This window comes from Pavona decussata, unplaced genomic scaffold (assembly GCF_977016875.1).
Source record: "Pavona decussata unplaced genomic scaffold, jaPavDecu1.1 SCAFFOLD_300, whole genome shotgun sequence".
NCBI classification, from domain to species: Eukaryota; Metazoa; Cnidaria; class Anthozoa; order Scleractinia; family Agariciidae; genus Pavona; species Pavona decussata.
The window spans coordinates 1,589,946-1,613,764 of NW_028145697.1; the positions used below are offsets into that span (position 1 = coordinate 1,589,946).

The 23,819-nt window shown below is 38.2% G+C and overlaps 3 protein-coding genes across 4 annotated transcripts in view; 2 read left to right on the top strand and 1 right to left on the bottom strand.

Annotated features, from left to right (window-relative positions):
* Window positions 1-23,819, top strand: part of LOC146454547 (uncharacterized) — a 76,124-nt gene that overhangs the window by 35,948 nt on the left and 16,357 nt on the right. For both annotated transcript variants that reach the window (XM_085095329.1, XM_085095330.1), the window contains exon 17: window positions 23,324-23,509. In XM_085095329.1, the coding sequence (XP_084951455.1) occupies window positions 23,324-23,509 (186 nt within the window). The remainder of the gene's footprint in view (window positions 1-23,323; window positions 23,510-23,819) is intronic.
* Window positions 1,393-14,326, bottom strand: LOC146454548 (uncharacterized). Its single transcript, XM_085095332.1, has 5 exons — window positions 14,083-14,326; window positions 13,837-13,971; window positions 9,890-9,978; window positions 5,491-7,816; window positions 1,393-3,887 (listed from the first exon to the last, which is right to left on the bottom strand). Exons 1-5 carry the CDS (start codon window positions 14,324-14,326, stop codon window positions 3,580-3,582), a joined length of 3,102 nt encoding a protein of 1,033 aa, XP_084951458.1. The 3' UTR covers window positions 1,393-3,579.
* LOC146454549 (uncharacterized) lies at window positions 14,387-20,855 on the top strand. The gene is made up of 7 exons (XM_085095333.1): window positions 14,387-14,803; window positions 16,808-16,869; window positions 17,830-17,924; window positions 18,034-18,134; window positions 18,903-19,078; window positions 19,657-19,830; window positions 20,083-20,855. Exons 1-7 carry the CDS (start codon window positions 14,387-14,389, stop codon window positions 20,180-20,182), a joined length of 1,125 nt encoding a protein of 374 aa, XP_084951459.1. The 3' UTR covers window positions 20,183-20,855.

Below are 23,819 nucleotides of genomic sequence, written 5' to 3' on the forward strand. Positions count from 1 at the left end.
AGCCAAATCTTTAATTATACACTGCATGAAATGTCGAATATACGGCGGTATAATAAAGCCTTATACATCGTGTATACGGAAAGATGTACTGATGTATAAGGATTTATATGTATAAGGATTGTATAAGGTTCAGTATACTTTTATACCTTATACAACTGTGTACTGAAAATTATATTTACCGGTACACAATGTGTAAGGTCACTTCTACAGTGAAGTCAACATAGTTTGAATGAAGCTTTCAACTGGGTGTTTTTTGAAGATTACAATGCTTCTTACACTTCAAAGTTACCTAACGCACTATTTTCTGCAAAATTGCTGACAATGTTGGTATATGACTCAAGCGTGTACTGCTGATTATACATTACCGTATACAAAGTAAAAGAAAAACTTATTATGTGTCTTATTCCAATTGTAGTGGTTTCATAAACTAATTGTTTCATACACAAATTAACGGGTCATTTGTGTCGGTTGGGTCATTTGTGTCACTTGGGCCATTTGTGTCGGTTGGGTCATTGGTGTCACTGTTGAGCCCTTTGTGTTGGTTGGGTCATTTATGCTGGTTGGGCCAATTGTGCTGGTTGGGTCATTTGTGCCAGTTGGGTCATTTGACCTGGTTGGGTCATTTGCATCGGTTGGGTAATTTGTGCTGGTTGGGTCATTTGTGTCAGTTGGGTCATTTGTGTCGGTTGGGTCATTTGTGCCGGTTGGGCCATTTGTGTCAGTTGGGTCATTTGTGTCAGTTGGGCCATTTGTGCTGGTTGAGTTATTTGTGTCAGTTGGGTCATTTGTGTCAGTTGGGCCATTTGTGTCAGTTGGGCCATTTGTGTTAGTTGGGTCATTTGTGTCAGTTGGGCCATTTGTGCCGGTTGGGCCATTTGTGTTAGTTGGGTCATTTGTGTCAGTTGGGCCATTTGTGCTGGTTGAGTTATTTGTGTCGGTTGGGTCATTTGTGCCGGTTGGGTCATTTGTGTCAGTTGGGCCATTTGTGCTGGTTGAGTTATTTGTGTCAGTTGGGTAATTTGTGCTGGTTGGGTCATTTGTGTCGGTTGGGTCATTTGTGCTGGTTGGGTCATTTGTGTCAGTTGGGTCATTTGTGCCGGTTGGGCCATTGTGTTAGTTGGGTCATTTGTGTCAGTTGGGTCATTTGTGCTGGTTGGGTCACTTGTGTCGGTTGGGCCATTTGTGCTGGCTGGATCGTTTGTGTCGGTTGGGTCTTTGTGTTGGTTGGGTCATTTGTGTCGGTTGGGTCATTTGTGCTGGTTGGGTCAATTGTGCTGGTTGGGTCATTTGTGTCGGTTGGGTCATTTGTGCTGGTTGGGTGATATGTCTCGGTTGGGCCATTTGTGCAGGCTGGGTCATTTGTGTTTGTTGGGTCATTCGAGCTGGTTGAGTCACTTGTGTCGGTTGGGTCATTTGTGCTGGTTGGGTCATTTGTGCCAGTTGGGTCATTTGGGCTGGTTGAGTCACTTGTGTCATTTGTGCCAGTTGGGTCATTTGTGCTGGTTGGGTCATTTGTGTCAGTTTGGTCATTTGTGCGGGTTGGGTCATTTGTGTCGGTTGGGTCATTTGTGCTGGTTGAGTCATTTGTGTCGGGGAAAATATTTTTGGATATTCCCCAATGGTAAATTTTTGAGATATATTTGGTTCAGGTAACAATAAAGGAGGAATAACCAGTTATAACCACAAACTATTGTTTTTGCTTGATACCTGTATATCCAACAATAACCGGTTCTTGATAATAAAAAATCTGTGTCTGGCAATGGCTTAATTATGTAGTATGTATGACAGGACAGTTGGATATGCTTTGCTAAATTAGTCTTTAGAAGCAACATATGTAAATGAAAAACATCAAACTAGCAAAATAAAAAATAGCCAGAAAAAGAATCTGGCAATCATTAGGTATCTATTGTCAGTGACAGTTAAAATCCAGAAATACATACTGTCGTTTGAGTATACGGTCTGTATAATGAACAGTATACCTGTACTTGCTTATACTAGTGTATACTGTCCTGTGTAGACTTCCATACACTGATGGAAATGAAACCTTATATGCTTTGACTAAGTCCAACTCAATTGCTGGTAAGCGAAGAAAAGGAGTGTTTATTATTATGCAGGATGGGTCATTTGGTATAGTTGTCGTTTAGGGAACTTTTATCGTTTGAACCCGCTGGGTCTTCTACGGCATACACTTATTTGAGTCAAATTATAAAAGGGAATTGTTCTTCAAATGATTGAGAATTTGTGAGTTTGATTCGTGCCCACTGTACTAGTACAGGTTTTTCATATAGGTCTGCAATGTGTTCAAAAGTAGTTGTCTTTTGAGTCAACTTGTTCACTTTTGTGGTAATTTGGGGCAGCTAACTTATTGCTAGCAATTTTTAACGAGGCCCTCTGATATGAAACACTACGGAGTATTAACGAAAATATTTGATTTGATGTGCCAGGAACACCAGTTGACTGGAATTTGATCATGACAAGTCCATACTTTCATAGAAATTATATCACCAAGAACCCACAAAAATGAATGATACAGTGAAAATTAACCCCATGTAGTTTATCACAATGGTAATAAAATTTATTTGATAACTCTATTGCCAAGGACTACAATGCAAAGCACTTTGCACAATAAGTTAATAGCTAAAAGAAAGAAAATCTTAGATTGACTTGAGCAAAAAAATTATATTTTTAGATGGTTTGTTATAATAACTTATTTGTACAACCATTTCTTAGTACTGCAAAGAAATACACCTGCTTGTTACAGCTGTATCAAAATAAAGATTTTTCGTGCAAAAAAACTCCTCAAAGTTGGAAGCCAGCTGAGAATTTCACAGATTATTTCAGAAACTTGTCAATGTTAATCAACTACACTGAAAATTTTACTTGCATTCTGCTCTGCAAGAATCTTGAACAATTATTAAAATACCACAACAGCACCTTCTGTGGCCACTAAAATGAGACAACTATTGCAGTCTTCAAACTGCAACATTTTTTTAATGAACATGTGACAACTACAAACAGTAAGGTAAAGGAAAAAAAGGCATTTTCTGTCTTTGGTTTTAAATTAAGGCCTACAGCAAATATTTAAACGAAAATTCGAACAACTTTCTTAAAACAGGAGCTTAAAACATTTCATTGGTTTTCACATAGGGGAGTTTCCACTCCTATACAACTGTGCATATTTTTTACTTAAAATTGTTCTACTTTATGTTTACAGTGCAGCAACTTCAAATAGGGCAAAACTTGTTGACCAATGAGAACATAAGCACACATTGATGAAGAAAGAGGAATTGTGTAATTCTGAATTTGCCTGTATTAGCAAATCATGTAGTGTTAACAGAAGCATGACAACTTGCCTAACATCAAACATCAAAAACTCTGCTCCATGTAGGTCTGGCTATGAGAAAAGACTAGTGTTGACTCATTTAGTGGCAGCTCATGCTGTGGCCCTGTTTGAAATTACTTCACTGTAATAATTAACAGAGTTATTTTAAAATAATGACCCGTGTTGATACCATTGATTTAAGAAAGACTTCAGGTTCCATACAGTAATTTGATATAGTACAGTGTACTGTTTATTCTTCATAAATGAAATTTAACATCGAGTGGAACAGCCACAATAACTCTCTCTTTACCATTGGGAGTTTTGAGATCATAACGCATATCAGCCACAACACAGACACTGTCAATCCTGGACACTGGCATGAATGCTCCCACTGACTCAACCTCAAATGAAGGCAGGCAGACCTGAATTGGTAAGCCAAAATAAAACCTTGCATGTGGGTGAAGCTTGTACCAGTGAACACAGGCTAGAGTGTATGGGAGGTCCACCATTTTGCCAGCAGGGGATTTAATGGTGACAGTATGCTGGAAAAAGTACTGTACAACACCTGCATGTAAACAAATATGTGTTAATTATATCTTCTTATGTCATGTCATACCATGCCATGTCACATCATCATGCCATGGTACATCGTCATGACGTCATGTCAGGTCACATCATGCCATGCCATGCCATGCCATGTCATACCATGCGTGCTATGCCATGCCATGTCATCATATCCTGTCATGTAATCATTCATATCTCATAACCCAATACATCATGTAGTACAATATCACATCATATCACATAGTTAAAAAATACAGTATGATGGCCAATTTTCCTGCTAAACCTTTCCACATGAAGGTTTTTGTCTATAGATCACCATCTACTAGTTTTTAAAGCATTACATCTGTTTGCACCGGCAAATTTTACCTGAAATATAAGCGACTGATTTGCAAAAGCACACAACTTTCAAATTTATAGCAGTTAAGTACCATGTAGATATCTTTTTATTCTGGACCCACCAAAAAAATAATTGTAAACACTTACATGTACAAAATTTTGACTGATTGTCAAAACTTTAATTAGAATTTGACATACCATACTAGCAGTTGAGAAAAATTTGCTAAACAAACTGCAGAGCGTCTATGTGGTATGCTGACATGAATTAAGATTGTCAGATAATGTAAAAATTCAATCTTTTGAACAAATTTAAGGAGGTTAATATAAATTCCAGAAATTAGGATTTTTTCGGCAAGGACCAGAGAAAATAAAGGCTGCGGTTGATTGCTACACAATAGCAGGGGTATAGAATGGTAAAATCCAAGACCTTCGTTTAAAATCCTTTTTTCTAAATCCGAGCCAGAGATGCCGCGATGCAAAACGTGTTTTTTACTAACACTGCCGAAAAGCATACATGTAGTACGGCAATTTATGATGCAGAATTTATCCAAGCTTACATGTTTCACAGAAGCTGCAGAAGCGATTGCGATGTTGAGCCGTTTTTCAAGATTATTGTTTGTTGTCTGTTTAGGACGGTTAATTCATTTTCACTTGGTTTGCAAGACTCCGAGATTCAAATTTCAAAACGCGAGATTCCGAGACCCGCTTTATTTTTTCGAGCTCGAGATTCCGAGACTCCAGTTTGAGACGCCGAGATTTAGAGACCCGCCGGAAATTTGCCGAGACCCATTATTTTTCAATGACCATTCTATACCCCTAATAGCCATTTTGCGACTTTAATAACTAGCATTCTGCAGTTCAAGTTAATATGACCTCACGTTGACCACAACTTGACTTGAGGTGATGTTTAAACACACCATCATTATATTCCCTGTTCTGGCATTGTTGTAGGAAAAGTCAGCAAAATAATATTTCGGGATACATCTTCAAATATAACTTGTAAACCCTTTCTGATTTCATGCCATTAAAAATAATATATTGTGTGGTTACATTAAATATCCGTACCTCTCTCATGGAAGGGAATTTTTCTAAGATCCCTCTACCTCTTTGAAATTCCAATCAAGCTTCATACATTTCATTAAAATAATTTGTTTGTTTGTTTGTTTTTGAGAACCCTTCACCCTTAGGAATTATTGCCAATCTCTTCTGTGGGGGCAGTATGGTTATTTTGTGAAACTACACATTTGACACTTATTTGCACAGCTTACCTGGCCTTAAATCCAGTGAGTTTGTGTCCAACTGATTTGAACCATACCATCGAGCCAGAATGCAGGCAGATCGTTCACTTCTTGAGTATCGTGAGTCAAGTTTCTGGTGATACAAATTCAACTGAGCACATTTCCGCACAAACTTTGGAACATACACAATGCTATCTTCTTTGTGCAAGAAGCTGTACATTTTTGCTAATGCAGCAACCTCATCATCAGCCAAGTAAACTTCTTTGTAGGGAGGAAGAGCCTGAATAAAATGTTTGTCCACGAATGACAAATGAAAAAGATTGCTTCCAGTGCAGCTTTTCAGTTTAATACTTTCTTGATACTCAGCCGGTGTAAGATGATTCCTCTTGCTTAGTGCCAGTGAGCCTTTGTTAGTTTCTGATAGCATATCGCTAAAGCCATTAAATTCTGCTGGCCAAGATATGCTTCCCAGCTGATGTCGTTCCAGGAATTTTCTCATTAACTGCACCTCTATCTGGTGATTGTTTACATGTAATGATCCTAAGACTCCATTATAGCGTTCAAATGAGAAACACCAAAAGCCATAAACGGGGCCAAAATCAAGAATGCATTCACACAAATGGCAGTGAAGGTGCATGTTTGGCGTGATAACTGTTGAACCATACAAATTCTCAACAGTTTGACAAAACTTTACGAGTAGCTCATCAGCAACTTTGACTTGTGATCTTGGTATTACTGTGGAGCACAATATTCTGCAGGCCTTGACAAACAGCTTCCAGCACTGCAGATGTCCATCTGGAAGGATGTCCTTTAGTGCAAAGGTGGAAAACACTAAGGCCCAGTTTTTAAATTGGTCAGCAGTTTTGAAACCTTTGAAGCTTGATGCTATTTTAGATGGAATTCTACCAATGCTGGATGGTACCTTCAACTTGTTGATTCTTTTTTGAAGGAGTTTAAATTCCTTTTCACCTAGCAAGTTGGCTTCCTTCCAAATTTTTAACATTTTCTTAGTAGTTCCCAACATCAAATTGTGCATTGGGTCAATGACTACGAATGAAATAAAATCAAAATAAGGAAGGTGAATTAAAGAAGAAAATCTAACGCCATATTTACTTTCTTTTCCTTCACGGTCTTTCTTGGAGGATGCTGAATTCTTGACTGCCCATGCCTGCTCTCTATGTTCAGCATTGGAGCGTAAGGTCCAACTGTCTCGATTAAAACCAGAGAAATCTTGCTTTTCGCCAAATGATGACCTTGGGAATTCCTTTTTACACTTGTTGCAACCCATTTTTGCACTAAAGCTTAAAAAGCCACATAATTTACGAGACGCTGGTATGTCACATGTCACACAGAGTAGAGCAAGTCGACAAAACCTGGGTCCAGTAGTGGGGGTATTTATCCAAACTCCATCCCAGAAGTCCAATAATTCATCAACAAGAGGGTCCAAAAAGGAATTTACATCACGGCTGGGCTCCCGTGGACCTGGAATGATACCAACAATAGCAATGTTCTCCTCTTTGTTTCTTTCTTGAGGAGGCAGGTTAAGGAAACTGAGATAAAGGACCCCCACACTGTAAACTGAATCTTTGTAGGGTTGAAACCAATCAAGGTTTAACATGCATCCAAAAGTGTTAGGAGCATCAAAAAAAGCTTCTCCTTCTGCATTCTTAAAGGTTTTCCATGTTCTTCCATCATAAATATCACCAAGGAGGTCAGGATCTCGAGATGACTTCTTAAATTCTTCGCACTTTTCTCCAAACCCAGGCCGCTTCAAAAACTCTTCAAGAGTCTTCTTCACAGGACGATAGCAGAACGCTCCCTTAGCTTTTAAAATCAGTTCTCCACTCTTAGACCTCACTGCCTTGAAAAGGGAAGCACCACAAGTTTTTCTCTGGGTTCTTCTTGGGTGGTTTGGGAATTCTACAAAACTGCAACGCTTTCCCTTTTTCCTCCCATTTGCCATAGTCTTCACACAATCCTCGGGTTTGTAAACGGCTGAGCACTTCGGACAGACAATGTATTTTTGAAAGTCCTCTCTCTTTATACCCAGATAGTTCCTTATCATGAACAAGGAATTAGGCAATAAGCTTGCAATTTCCTTGATTACTTTTGATTGAGAGATTCTGGCCAACAGTTCTATCAACTTCTTCAAAAAGGCAAACAAAATGGACAAAGCTGAATCAGAAAGGTTGTGCAGTGTTTTCCAAGAGATCAGGAACAAGATTACTAGCTTAACCACTGCACCGCTGATCGCTGATAATCCTGTGATCTTAGTCATCTCCTCCTCCTCCTCCTCCTCTGATGACAACATTCCAAGCTCATCAAAACTTAACTCAGCATCATCACTACCAGATCTCTAAAGAAAAGTAATTTTTTGTATTATTAATTTTTGACAATGGAATAATTAAATGATGCAACAACATACTCAATTTCTGTCACCTTTGATCCCATTCTCTCTCTTCTTTTTCTCCTTTTTGGTTGAGGAGAGAGACCAAGTTTGCAAGTAGTCATGTGACCACCCAGCAAATGTGACTTCAAACCACAATTATGGAGCAGAATTTAAGGTGGTGATACGTATTACCAGCCTAGTGTTTCATTAAGATGTGTAGCAGGAGGGCAAATCGATGCAAATGATCTCAATAATTCAAGTCATGTTGGAAGCCCACAGTGGAAAACAACTACTTGTAGGTAAGGTTGTGCTCACAGCTGGATAATTTACCTGGTGCCCTACCCTTAATGAAACCACTGACCAGGCTCTCTCTTCTCAACAACAAAAAGGAACCTTAACCTTACATGCTAACAGGGTCTGAAATCAATTTCACTTCAAATTTTTAAAAAAAAAAAAAGCTCAAATGTGAAGGCAACATTCTATAATAATAATAATAATAATAATCTTTAATAATAATCTTTATTTGTGCTTTTTTTTTTTAATGTACATAGTTGATTCTTACAATCTTGTAGTGGTAATACATAGAATTAAATTAATTATTAGTTAAAATAATGTGCAAGCAAGGAAGCTAAATGAACCATTTGGTTATCTTTTTAGCTCCCTGGCTAATTTAGGTTCTAGATAGCAGGCAAAAAAAAAAAAAAGAGAAAAAAAATGAAAAAGCAAAAGGAAGGAAGAACTTATTAATTGTCAAATGTTAACTTATGTTACGAGGTCAGCATAAAAGAAAATTAGTTCATTTGTTGTTCTGACAGTAAATAACGTATAATTTGTTTCGGAAAAGCAGACACACTTTGTATGAGTTTTTTTTAAAGGAGTTGGAAGGTCTTTCCAAATATCGGTTGCCATTATTGTTTACCTACATTAGTTCGTACGTTCCGCTTATAAAGATTATGCTTAGCTGCATATCTTGTGTTGTAGCCATGTATATTACTAGCATATTGAAACATGTTGTCGAACACTTCAGGCAGGAGGCCTTTATGCTATGAATGCAAGAATTTCAACACTTGTAGGCGATAAATATTATTAACTGTTAGAAGGCCTAGTAGATTTAGCAAAGGTTTGGCTTTTCGCTGCCAAATGATTTGGCAAAAAAATTAATATTAATCTTACAATATGACCTCCAAAACAACTGTAATCCATGGACTGCAATCTAAATTTAGCAGCTGCAGTTTTTAAGCAGTTTCATTTGGCAATCATGACAACAAAAAGATACCATGGAATTCACTGAAAGTTTGGAAATTACTGAATTCCAGAACAGAAGAATATGATCTGCCAACATTATCTTACAATTATCTAAGTACTTAAAAGTTTACCACTGGATGACACTGACTGTATGTGCAGCAAACCTGGAGTTGGTCTTTATACTAAAAGCTAAGAGGGCTGTCTATTAAAATAAATGAAAACCTTGTCACCTAAAATGAGGTCTATTCAGCTACATAAAACCATATTCATATAGTTGCTGGGACCATGATTAAATGCCAGAAGCATCTGAACCACCCTTTTTTGGGCTACTCTATCAAGCAATAGCAGACTTCAAGTGTGGGTTTTCTATGTAACAAGGGCAAATAGCCTGTCTTACTTCTCAGACTAAACGGTTGAATTCCACAAGATACCATTTTATGTACTTTATGTTAAAAAATTGACAAAAATTGAACTTTCAAAGAGCAAGAAGCACACTATTGTTTCACCAATCCATGGCATCCTCATTGTCATCCCCGACGATCCCGTGGATTCGCGATAGCTCGGACAAAGTATAAAGTATTTTAAGAAGCAAAAGGCCTCATTTGAATTGTTGTACATGTATTTGTTGAAAACATGCTACCCAAGGACGACTTTAAACGTTTACATAATTTTTACATGACAACCAGCATTCAAAATACATTAACAGATTACACTCCTATTGCAATGTACCAATCTTGCTCTCTGAAAACTGAGAATACCCTATTATGTGGCTCATTCCTGAGAACATGTACTCACATGAGAATCTTCGACACTGTCAGATGACTCTGCATTTGAAAATTCACCATCACCAAAATCTTCTCCACAGAAAGGACTATCACATGTATCTAATGGCATGACAAATTATATGTACATCTTATTATTAAGAGGCATTAACAACCTTACTAAGCATGAGAGATGTCAGAAGGTCCATTCAAATTTTTCCACCCTGATTATAATTTATACTATTTGACTGTCCATATATAGCCTGATGATATTAAGAGTGAATATCAGTCAAAATCAAAGAAATCGTGGCCATGGTCAAAAAGTCGATTCATTCTTCCTCCGTCATGGGTACAACAAACCAACAAACACCAAATTACCGCAAGACAAAATTCAATCTCACTCGCTCCCTAATCTGCAGTGTCACGCAGGAGCGACTTGGCTACACTAACAAAGAGAAATTTACATCCCTTGATTTAAAATAAGTCATACTTTAAAAATCTTACTAAACAGTGTGTCAGATTTCCCGGTGAACTTGCTGAAAAAAAAAGAAAATAACTTGATAGCAATACAACCTGGAACAATTAAAATTAATTATATTAAGGGTGCGAAGCTTTATCATCCTTCGATAGCCAATCGGAAGTAACTTCCCACGAAAAGTAAATATTGCATTGCCTCTTAATAAACAAATCTACTTATCCATATCTCTAGCTGAAACATTAAAACCAGAGTTTATTGTTGGGCAAGTTCACAGACAGACAGAACGACGATGTCTTATTCGTTTTTTACTATTGTCGGTGGGATCTAGCTCCTCAACTTCCGTCACACCACTCACACAGTGTAACAAGCATACAAAACATCTCAACTAAGGCCTTGAAATTTTTCAGAGCTGAAACAGAAGAAGAATCGATTTTGGCAAGAATGAGTGTTTTCAAAAGGCGACGGATTTACTGGAAATGACTATCAGTCCAGCTTATAGTGAAGGTTAAAAAGTAATTTTTGCACTATCCCGGAACTTGTTTTGGGTCACTCTGAAGCAGCTGTGGAAATGAATTTATTTCCTCCAATCCATGAAGTTTGCCATCCCTTTTTTCGTTTTTACATCTTTCTGAAGGAATTTTTTTTGCGAAGCTGAAATGAACTATTTAAAAAAAGACCGGAACATTGGCTTATATAATAATATAAGCGTAATCCATAACAAATGGGAGACATGAACCGAAATAAAGGTTGTTATTAAAAACTGGATCATTGTGTAATGCAATTCCAGGGTTTTGATTGGCTGAGCGGCCATGGTATATGAGCCATTATACCATGCCCGAGAAGAAGCGACCATAAATTGTTTTCTGGTTGCTCTTTAAAAGGAAATCAGCAAGGCCTACCAATATTACTTGATTGTTTTTAATAAAACAATTATTCCACTCGCGCTTGTTGGATATGGGATGATTATAGGCAACTCACTCAGTATCTATCATCTCATATCCAACGCGTGCTCGTGGAATAATTGTGAATTATGATAATTGGATTGGATAACAGAGGGAAGAAATTAATAACAAAATGACCATCAACAACATATTGGCACAAAATAATATATTCCTTTTCCAACGCGGCTGACAGCTCCTTCAGAGTGACCCGAAACAACTTCTGAACAGGACAGACAACCATCTCCAATAACTTCGTTGGCTTTTGAAAAAAAATTCTACTTCTGGGTGGTGTGACGGAAGTTGAGCCAGGAGCTAGTGCTTTCGTCTCCGCCACAAATCCCTACGCAAATCCCACCGACAATAGTAAAAACGAACAAGACATCGTTGTTCTGTTTGTTGGTGAATTTGCCCAACAATCAACTCTGGCTTTAGAGGTAATGTTTCAGAGATATGGATAAGTAGATTTGGTTGTTTATAATTAGAGAACGATGCAATATTTTCTTTTTTCGTGGAACGGTTACTTCCGATTGGTTGTCGAAGGATGATAAAGCTTCAATCTCATCCTTAATTAAATTTATTTTAATTGTTCCAGATTGTATTGCTATCAAGTTATTTTCTATTTCTTCAACAAGTTCACTGGGAAATCTGGCAAATATGACTTATTTTAAATCAAGGTATGTAAATATCTGTTCGTTATTGTAGCCAAGTCGCTCGTGCGTGACACTGCAGATATAGGGAGCGAGTGAGATTTAATTTTGTCTTGTGGTAATTTGGTGTTTGTTGGTTTGTGGTAACTGTGTAGACCATATATTTTTAGAATGTTTTTAGCGTTGTTAAAAAGCCTTTTTATACAAACTTTGGCCGAGGAGTTAATTTATTGAATTATGCCTTGTGATGTAGAGTTGTAGATTTCAATGGCACTGAATTGTAATTTTGTCAAACGTTGATCGGGGTTTGTGCAAAAGTTCTGCTAGATCCAAAAGATTTTAAACCATACACCTAAAAATCGACGACTGAACTGTCTTTTGTCAAAGTATCAGAGGATTTGAAACACTACTGGTCAGCTTTTTTTCTCGCTGAATTTGGATTATTTTAGACTTTTGCGTGATAGAGAAAAGTGTGTCTACTTCATCTGAGCTCAGTTCGCTCACAAACGAGCAGAGATGAAAATAATTACTATTGTTTGACTGAGGAAGAATCGATGAATTAAATTATACTAAAGAAAGATTCACAGCTATGTAAATATCTGTGTAGCGAGAAACTGAAAAATGTAAAATTTCAAGCTCCTGCGTGGTGAAATCCGAGCTTCTGGTAGGGTGACCGTTTTTGGTGGTTTTCTGCCGTTACATGGAATGTTTCAAAAAACTAACCTTATATCCTTTACTTACTTACCTAGGCCTTCAAACTTACAAAGTATGAGCGAAATCGATTTTCTGACCGTGGCCACATATTTTTGATTTTCCTCGATTTTTACTGACATTCACTCTTAATCAAACCACATCCTATATTTGACACTCAAAATCAAATTCAATCACAGGCTTGAGTTTGAACATAAATGTTGAGTTACGAAGCCCAATAATTCTTTCAATTGTGTTTGATTTACTTTGAATAGTTTGACTGAGTTCAATTAGTGACTTAAGGGTGAATTTTAAATTTCTTGATGGGTGATCAAACCTATCAAATTCTGTGAAACAATTTATTGGTCCGATTGTTTTGGATTATCAAACTCATCCAACCCAATCGTTTTATTGAGTTTTATCATGTTTGATCAAGTTCATTTACCAAACAGTTTGATTAGCAAGATTTATGATATGAAGCAACTTCATAATACCCAGCAATTTGGAAGTTGCATTACTCTAAAAACTGTTGTCTGTGGTCTGCAGTCATGATCAGCTCTGGCTAATAAATAATCAGAGAATATAAGTGGTATGAGCATGCTTCTGCGGTCTGCAGTGTCCCCATAGTGGGTGAATATGTAACTGAACAAGAGTAGTGATACCATGGTCCACAGTCCCATAGTGGACGAATAGAGCTAAGTAGTAAAGTGTAGTGCTACTGCAATCCACAGTCCCATAGTGGATGAATACATGTAAGTTATGAACTACATGTAAGTATTAAACTCAACGAGCTAAACCTGTATTATTTTGTCTTTCTCTTTTCTGATTGTGTTTGCTAGATGGCTTCTCATTTGTTAATAAATTATCATAGTACACGTAGTCCCACACTTATAGAACAATATTAAGGGGTAAGCATGATGGCATTTAACCCCGAGTCTGCGTTTTACCCCCAGTCTACAGTCTGCAGTCTGCATTTTACACTGACCGATTCTTAAACAAACTTTTCCTCTTATATTCTCTGTAATTTTTTGCCCTGATTACTGATTACCCTTCATGCACTCAAGAGCGTGAACCTGGCTATGATCATCGCAGTTATGTTTAAGCAGTGCTTAAGCAGTGTTCATAACTGTGATGATTATTCAGCCAACTCAACCTTACATACATTGATCAAAAGATCAAGTAATAGTAAGCTTATAATTTATGTATGCATAGGTATAAAGCTTACCTAGATCTTCTGGATTTTCGGTGGAAAGCGCTTCAAATTCTGCAGGGGGTTCAGGGCATTCATCACTTGAAGAGTCAAACTCGAGGTCACTTGAATCAGAATGAAAATCGTGCCTTTGCGATATACTGGGTGTATCTATAAGCGAAAAGTAAGGTTAATGTTAAATAAACGGCCACAGCTTTAGCTTGCATATAAAGCAGATCAAACAAAATACAACACGTGCTACGTTGTTGAGAATTCGCTTACCTAATATTACTGTTGTCTTCATTCGTTTGTGCGCATTGTAAGTCCGGATTGAGACTAAACGATCACGGTGTTCGCACAATCGCTTTTTCGTTTTCGATCTATGTACAGTTTTGTCATTCGTGGGAGACTTGTTGTCCATTTTCACTTTTTCTTTCGAGAAGCGTTCAACGACTGAAGGCTTGGCTACATCGCTGAAGCGGCCGCTTTGAATGATGGGTTTGTGGCGGGAAATCAGTCGCCTCATTGCTTTGCCGCGGCACTGTTAACTCCGACTCCTATTCCTAGTATTTTTGATTTCGCAAACATGCGTCAAGCTTCCAGCTCGTTAAATCACGGCAGTGGTGGCAACTTCTATTCAGCGTCATTAACTCCGACCTGTTCGAGCGGTTCGGGTTCGAGAGCAAGTTCTGTCGGCAACCGATTGAATCGATCGTCTTCAAGTTCAGGCCGGTCTAGCGACTCTACTCCACTGTCCTCGCGAGAAAATCGAGAGACGATGCAGCAGGTAATCTCTGGTCTTACAGCCTGCCAAAGAACGATAGAAGAACTTCTACAGTCTGTGAAAAGTTCAAACGAGCGGATCGAACAGTTGACGGACAAAGTCAATGCCCTTGACGACAAGGTGATGGCATTATCAACTAGCGATTTGGAAGAAGCTGATCGGTGCAGCAGTGGACATGCAAAAAAGAGGAAGAGACCTAAATCATCTCTTGTCGTTCAAGTAAGTATACTTCTTATCTTTAACTGCGAAACGTTGGATACCGGTGTTGCCAGTCACGATGCGCACAATGAATCTCATCGGCTACAACGGAGATTTTGTTCCAACTTCGAATTTAAAGGTTTACCTCTAATTACTAAACATAGCTGATCGCACGCAGTATCGATAGAATCAGAAATGATTTCATTTTTAAAGCTTCGACGCTAAATTTGTCAGAATAACAGTCTTTATAGCATGCTTTAGGTCTCAAAAAGTCAGTTACAAATTCAAATCTGTGATCTTTCGGCGTATTTACCAAGGTGAGAAATTTTGTTGCGATTCAAAAAGGAGCCGACACTTTTGTCATGGCACAACCTAAAGCCTGGTTTTCATATGACCGCAAGTGAACGCAAGCTATCGCAAAGAGGGTTATTTTACATTTAATCGCAAACGATAGCAAAGCAAAGTTTTATCGCACATTTCAGTCAAAGGAAATTGTCAAAAGTACCAACTGTTTGTGGGCAATGAGATTGTAAAATCCTCAATGAACAGAATATTGATCCAGATGGTAGAATTTTCGTTCGCTGCAATATCTTTAGTACGTACGCAGTTCTGATATTACAGAATTTTGCTTTCAGATCTGCCGCAGATAACTTGAATTTCTAGTAGTGTATGTACCGTACTGTTAGGATTGGCTGGAGTGTAAAGTGCTCTATCCCCAGTGTCGTAGCAACTGATCGTAGACGAACACAAACCTGTGTAAGATCTGCGATCCGCGATTGTCTGCGATCGTTTGGAAACCAGGTTTAACTGAATCCCCGTTTACAAAACGTAGTTTACAAAGCCAAAGTTAATACATATCAGGGGCACCCAACGGATCGTTTCGGTAAATTATCTGTTCGGAAGGCCCTTAATCCCCTACAATTTTAGACTGCAAGCAGTCCCTTTCTGGATAGTCGACAGGTCGCGCGAAATAGCCCAGCGCGAAAAAAAAACTGGAGCATACGAGCGGAAGGGGGCTTGCGCTATGAGTACACCATCTCGACTAACCAGAAAGGGACTGCTTGCAGTCTACTACAATTTTCGAAAGGGAATTTTCACTTCGAACTTTCGTGATATGGGAAATTTAAGGCCTAGTGTTTTCGGATTGATAAAAATGTCGCTTCCGGTTCCGAAAAAAGGTCAGCTAAGATTTTCGGAAAGGAAATAAGACCTACGGTTTTCGGGAAATGGACAAAGATGCCCTAGTAATTTCGAAAAGACTCAAGCTCTCCTAGAACGACCGAACAGATAAAAAATATTATAGCGCGACCCGAAATGAACCTACAGAGCTTTAAAGGCACTCCAGATAGACTAAAATTTCGTTTCAAAGGATTTGAGAGAAAACTTTCGTTGGGTGCCCCTGACATATAGCGAGAGTAACCATAAAAGTCACTCTTCTATGGAAATTTTTCTTGAGTTTAAAATATTTTTCTCAGTTTCACAACTTGGGCTAGATTGCAGAATACCCGTCCCACCAAATGCTCCCGCAGTCCCGCAGTCGTGTTCTTTAATGCTGCTCCCCGCGCAGTCGTCGCGCTACACATGAATATACTTCGTTCTTTAATCCATGAACCGAAACAAGCACTCTACACATGAGTATAACTCGTTCTTTAATCCATGAACCGAGACAAGGAAATCCATTAGCCGAAACTTAGATTTAAGTACCCATCGACTTTGGGACTGCGGGACTGCGAGAGCGCTCGTTTTACTCACTTCATTTAAATATTCACCGACTCTGGGACTGCGGGACTGCGAGAGCGCTCGTTTTACTCACTTCATTTAAATATTCACCGACTCTGGGACTGCGGGACTGTTTACTCACCTCATTTAAATATTCATCGACTCTGGGACTGCGGGGCTGTTTATTCACTTCATTTAAATATTCATCGCTCAGGGACTGCGGGAGCGCTCGTTTTTCAAGTAAGATATTTAGTGGGCCGGGTATTCTGCAATCGCTCCACAACTTGTATTTGGGTCTGCTTTTAGGAGGAAGTTCACAAGCTGCACAACAGCAGTGATACCGCCAAGCAGTACAGAGGAAGGGAAGTGTGAGTATTTTGTTAAATTAGAATCATCGTTATTTGGCAGGTAATTTTTAAAGACGCTTTTGTATTTAAAACAATCAATTGAAGCAAGTGACACACTCGCACACCAACCCATGGCCTGGCCACTACCTTACGCATTTTAAACGTTTATAGCGCAACATAAGCTTCTCGGCTACACATGAAGTGTCGCGCGTTATCGCCTACTCAATGATTCCTTGTTAGTTTCCGGCTACTCATCGATTCTTGTGCATTGTCGGCTTCTTATCGAGTTTTAGACGTTCTCGGCTACCGGCATTAATTCTTGTGTATTCTCGCTTACTAGAGCGGTCAATTGAGCAATAAAAGTGAAATGCGTATGCTTTGGTTTTACATTGTTGCGCTCTCTAATTGACCAGAGAAACTCGCGCCACTTTCTCAACCAGTGGGAAGCAAAACCAAAACTAATCGCGACTTGCGACCGCGCATTTTCCCGCGCTTAAGTGTAATTGCTTCCAATTAAGATTGGCGTGGGTAATTTTTCGGTTTGTTGTGATTGGCTAGAGCAATTGCTTGGATTTTGGTTTTACGACAATCAATTGAAAACCGCTATAATCAACCCTCGTGCGTTGTCGGTTAATTTAATGTCATTTGGCCCAGCGTTATTGTTCTTTGATCAGCAATTTTAGAAATGCTAACTAAATAACCTGCACAGTCAGAGCAATCCAAAGCAATCCTCCAATAACATGACGACTTGAATTACACACTCTGAATATGCAGCTCTAACAGGCGCTACTGGAAATGTGGCTAAAATAAAAAAATAAAATAAAACAAATACAGGGGAAGAGTAAGAAAAAAATGTTCTTTTCGAACGTCTCTCCTAAACGAAAATTTTAAACACTGTTTTTCTTCGTGCTGAAATGCTTGGTACGCCAGCTACTTTATTGCACTAAAATAATCTAATACCTTTTTTTATATTTATTTTAGGGTCAGCAGTGCTCACAACAAAAAAGTAACTGCACTTATTGTGGAAGAGCTCTGTCGCCAGTCAGGGCGAGGATTTACCCGAGCTGTTGTTGAAAGTAGGTAACAGTGCAACATATCACAAGTCTGCAAAGCTGAATCATCGGCATTGTAAACTCGCAAAAGATGTCTCCTACTTGGACTAATAAATTCCTTGATTCTTTACAGAAACAGCCAAAAAGTACCACGAGCACCTCCGCAGAACTGCTTTGGGAAAAATTACAGATGACATTAAAAAGAGGAAAAGAATAAACCTAAGAAAAGAGAGGGTAAGTGATATTTTTATATCTGTCCGCGCAAAAGAAATCTACAAAGTTCATGATTCAATAGACCTTGGCAAACATAACAGAAATTACAGTGGTTTTAAGCAAATCCGTTGTCAAAAAATGCGTGAAACGCTCGTTTCTCAGCAAAATGTTTTATTGCTAATTAATGGTACTAGGCAAAAGTTTCCTCTGACAAAATTTAAGGGAATTATCTCTGCCACAAAATGTTATCTGGCTTTTTCCCGGGAATTTTTCAGCCCGCGGCAAAGAATTACAGATGAATGTATGGAAAATTCAAAAACCCAGAGAACGTTTTCTGGCAGAGCCAATTCCCTCAAATTTTGTCAGTGGAAACCTTTGCCTAGTACCATTAATTAGCAATATAACTTTTTGCTGAGAAACAAGCTTCACGCACTTTTTTGACAACGGATTCGCATACGCCGAAGACTCAGTGTAATTTCTGTTATGTTTGCCTACCCGCCAAGATGGCTTCCAAACTGAACCGTGACAATGTCTATCTCCTATTAAAGTAACGATTACTCTTTCATAGTAGAGCAAGGGCTGTGATTTTCCAAAACATTCCATTTCTTTATTGTTCTTTTGAAGTGCGTTGTGTTTGACAAGCTTTCCTTTTGTCGGTGAAAGATATAAATAGTCCATTTTTACGACATATACCTCCATTCGTCCAAAATGCTTACCTTCTAACTCCCCCTATAACTAACTCATCTTAGTTAAACCGTACCAAGGACAATCTTTCCTTTCTTGCTATAGAAATACGAAAGGAGAAAGAGCCAGGTCAAGGATGAAAAGGAGGCCCACGCCTTTTCAAAACTTACAAAAGAGCATATGTCAACGGACGAGGATGCCAGCAGCAATGATGGTGAAGAGGGCTGGATTTCAAGGCCGCCTGGTTACCGCAGCCAATTGCTCACTACCTTTCTAAACAAGTAAGTAATGCTTATTAATAAAAAAAAAATACAATAAAAAGGGAAAAAATCCTGTTTCAACTGAATCTAAATCTTCTCTAATATATTTGTTTTTGGAGGCCAGGGTAAAAGCTCTATTATAGCCCCTCCTCATTTACGGAGGGGGGGGGGGGGGGCTTATTAGAGAGGAGGGCTTAATAGAGGTGGGGAGGTGGCTTATTTCAAATCTTGAACACACCATTTCCGTCTTAAAATAGTTTTTATACAAGATTCAAACAAAAACGGTACAACTTCAATATTCAATAAAGAGGAGCAAAACGCCAGTTGCGTCTGAGTTTTATATTTGTTGAAAAACAAACCAACTGGGTCGCATGAAATGGATTTCGTGAGAGGGAATAAGAGGGACTTATTAAAAAATCTCATATTTCAAGAAAGGTGGTGGGGGAGGACTGGCTTGTTACTAAGACGGACTTCCAAACAGGGGCTTATCAGAGAAGGGGGTTAATAGAGACCGGGGGATTAATAGAGCTTTCACAGTACTTTTGTTATCGATGTTGTTGAAAGACTTGTATTAAATTAATGTCTTTTTCTTTTCTTAGACTTGATAAGAGAAGCCAAAAATCGGAGAACTCCGTAAACAAGAGATGGAAACGAACCAACGCAAGACAAGGGGAGACATCCGAAAAAGAACCGCCAATCAGTACGCCCAAGTGGGCAATTTCTGACGAGTGGAAGGCCCTCCTTGAGCAAAGAGAGGAGGTGGAGGCAGAGGGGTATGTTAATTGTTTCATGGACTTAACTACTAGAAAAAAAATAGGCCGGAACACTCTTTTTCTGTGCAACGTTCTTCGAAAACTAGAAATGGCACGATTTATTTATCAATTATGACTTTTATTAGAAATAAATTAAACAAACAATGCACAAAACAAAAAAGAAATATAAGTCGAATTAAATTTGCTCTGTAGTTAACAATTTCAAGTTTATTATGTTTCAATGAGTTAACCAATGTCAACTTTCATTGACAGAAACAACGAGGACAATGAGGATTCCGAAGAGGAGGTGAATGATCACGAAACAGAAGAAAGTTCCGAAGAAGACAATGCATGGGAAGAAATAGAAGTTTAAGCTAGTTTAGTATGTTTTAATAGCAACAGTCTGTTTGTAAAAAAATGACATGTAGGTTTCTTTTTTTTATCAGGTTTTATAATGCGATTTTGAAAAATGGTAAATTTAGACTTGATTTTTCCTTAGATTTTTGTGTTTCTTGGCGTTTCGTTACAGAACGTTTTTGATGAGAGGTGCTGTAAGATGTAAATAAAACTATTTTCTTCATAAAGACTTGCTTCTATTCATCATTTAAGCGTTTAATTCATGGGGTCTATTCCTTTCGTAACATCTTTTGTCCCGCTCTTTAGTTTCCAAAATTTCGTTTATATTCCAGGTTGTAGTGGGGGAAATGGTAATATAATAATGCCAAAACTACATTTCAGAATAAAAAGTAGCGTCCTGAATGAAAGGGATCTAAACTAAAGGATAACAGCCGTATACTCAGTAGGCCCTCCCTCAGTATACATTATTCTTCACGAAGTATTCGATATATATATACTGATATGAGCCCTGAACTATAAGGAATCTACCAAAAAGTACTAGAACCCGTATACATACCTGCTATACAACACCAGTATACCTATGACTCACACAGTATACATGATGTATACTGATATGAACCATGAAAAATAAGGAATCCACAAAAGAGTATTAGAACCCGTATACATACCTGCTATACAACACCAGTATACCTTATGACTCACACAGTATACATGATGTATACTGACCTGTATACTGAAATCTAAGGAATTATGCCACAGATGTATACGGTCCTGTTATTTTCTTGGCATACCCTGACGTATACTGGTCATTATACGAACCTTACACATCCTTATATTTGCCGTATACCACTATGTATACTGACTGTATACGCCCCAAGTAAGGGTCCGTATACAGAGGATTTTACGCAGTGATATATTTCTGCCGGCGAATTACCAGACGTACTTGTTTAACGTTTGCTGGCTTGTTATTAAGTGACGCCCGATCCCACGATTGGGTTATTCTACGTAATTGCATTGCGAGAATATCTATAAGCAGGTAGGTTTTATGTTGTTTATTTTTGTAGTTCGGATTCTATCCTACATTGCAACTTGCAAGGTGGCCATGACAAAACCAACGAGAATAAATCATAGCGTATTTTAGTTTATGCCTTTCCTTATGTTCATTTACTTAAGGCATTTGCTTAAAGGAGCACTTCCACGGCTGAATCACTGAACCATTATTTTAACGTTTCCGTCGATTGGAAGCAAATTTGTTTTTTGGCCGTTCAAAGTGACAGTAAAATTAAAAAAAGAGATAACACTGCTCCTTTGACATGATGATACGAAGAGGCGTCCAGCTGAGCAAGGAACCCAATTTGATTCCCGCTTAAGATTACCCTTAACCTTTAGAGGTGTCTCGCGTCCAAGCGATGTAGCGCGTCCGGTTTAAACTGTAGATACTTGAACCCTTATATCAAATTAAAGCTTATAGAGCTGGCTATCATACTATACCAAGAGTTTTGAAATTAAGTGAATTGTCGAATTTTTCACGACCTCTAAATGTGAGCGTCCGAATCACCTTTTGAAAGCTACAAGTCAAAGCGAATTTTATTTTTTGCTAATTTAATTTGCTCCTCATTTTCCGGATCCAAAGCGCTAAAAAAAAACGTGTCTGCGTTTTGCCATATTCAATCGCAGTGAAAAGCTACAGAACATTTTCATAATAGGATAAAAAAAATGCGGAGTGATCGTACAAAATTCGCTCTCGGAGAAAAAATATTTCGAAAGAAAAAATTCGTAGACATGTTTTTGTTGTTTATATGTTAACCTAGCTACTGTCCAAATTTGAAGGCAAACGAACAAATTTCCTTTGAGTTTTAGCTCTTTAAAATGTCTTTTCCAAGTAAAAAAAATTGATTTGAGAAAACAGTGCTAAAAATTCGGCAATTCATTATATTTCAAAATTTTTGGTAAATTTTGATAGCCAGCTCTTCAAGCTTTAATTTGATAGATGGGTTTAGGTATCTACAGTTTAAACTGGACGCGCTACATCGTCGCTACATCGCTTGGACGAGAGACACCTCTGAAGGTATAAGGTAACCTTAATCTGATGAGATGTAATAATAAGAGCCACATACCAGATAACAACATTCAACATTTGTCCAATATATGTTCGACAAAAGTTGAACTGATGTTGGCAAAAGTTCAATGGAGTGTCCAAGCGGTTTCAACACCATTCAACACTTTCAAGAACAAAAGAGTGTTGAATCGATGTTTAAACCAATTTAAATTTAATCCAACATACTTTCAACAAGATTGCAACATTTTTACGCTTTCAACAATGTTGAACTACCTGTTCAAACGCCCCCGACATTTGATTCAACAACTGTGTTGAACGCATGTTGAAGCAAATGCTAAAACCGTTTAAACGGGCCTTAAGCGAACCCTTACTTGAAAGGAACAACAACAGGTGGATTTATTAGACTTATTACAAATTACACTCTTGACACTCTTACTGGAAGTATCACGCAAATTTTCCTGTCATTTCAAAAGCCAAAAATGTTTGTCTGTCAGCAGAAGCAACGACATCATTGTCAAGTTTGTTACAAATTATCACCCCCAGTGCAATGAAACGGTCGATTAGTGCCTCTCGCCAGAGACAGAGAAGGCCGGTATGAATTGAAACTTGAAAAAATATTAGGCTAATGTTTTTCGAGTTCTCGCATTTTTGTTTCCGAAATGCGCTAGAACAGATCACGAGTTGTTCCTTTCAAGAATTGAGTTGATTTCCTTCCTCTCGTCATTCTACAAATATTTGGCAGCTGATTGAAGGTTGAGAGAAGAGATACAGCTTCATATTTGATTAGAAAACTGATAAACAAGGAAAAAGGAAAAAAAAGACAAAAGACAAACAACCCGAGCAAAAATCAATATATATATATACGCCCATGAACTATCTAAGGCCTGCAATGCCTCTTATCTTGCTTGGGTTCTTCTTTTCTTGCCTGCATGAAGCTTGAAGCTTTAATTAAAAGTGTTGCATTTTCGTTATAACCAAGCGGTAGTAAACACGTTATACTTTCGCTTGCTTAACTTTTCCTGTAGACTTGACTTTATTTTTATTTTTTCAATGAAATTTAATACTTCCCTCTATCACTTTGTTATTTTTTTTCCACAGCTATAAAGTGTACTTCTCTCCCCGCTCCCTCTAATGGCCTTAAAACTGGTTGCTCCGATCCGCTATCCGAGCGCTATGGTACGGTTTGCAGTTTTTCTTGCGATGTCGGCTACAATCTAACTGGTTCGCCAGAGCGGCAGTGCCAGGAAAACGGGAGTTGGAGTGGAGTTACATCATCTTGTCATGGTTAGAATAACACCATATCCACAAAATGCAATCAAACTAACAAAGAAACAAAACAAGGCAACACGCTCGCGAAAATTTTAGATGTACTTGTCCAGAGAGCAGACGGCGTGTAAATTCCAGATTCACCGTTACGTTTAGGCAAGTAAAATTGAACGACAATTTGGAGCCTGATCATTTTGAACTTGAAAATGGTATCACGACGACTCCGAAACGTCTTTTGATTTCATCGTTGATTTTTACTTGCTTATGTATTGCCAAACCTTCTTTTATATTCCAATTTTTTTATGTATTTTGTTTGGAAATTTAGTGG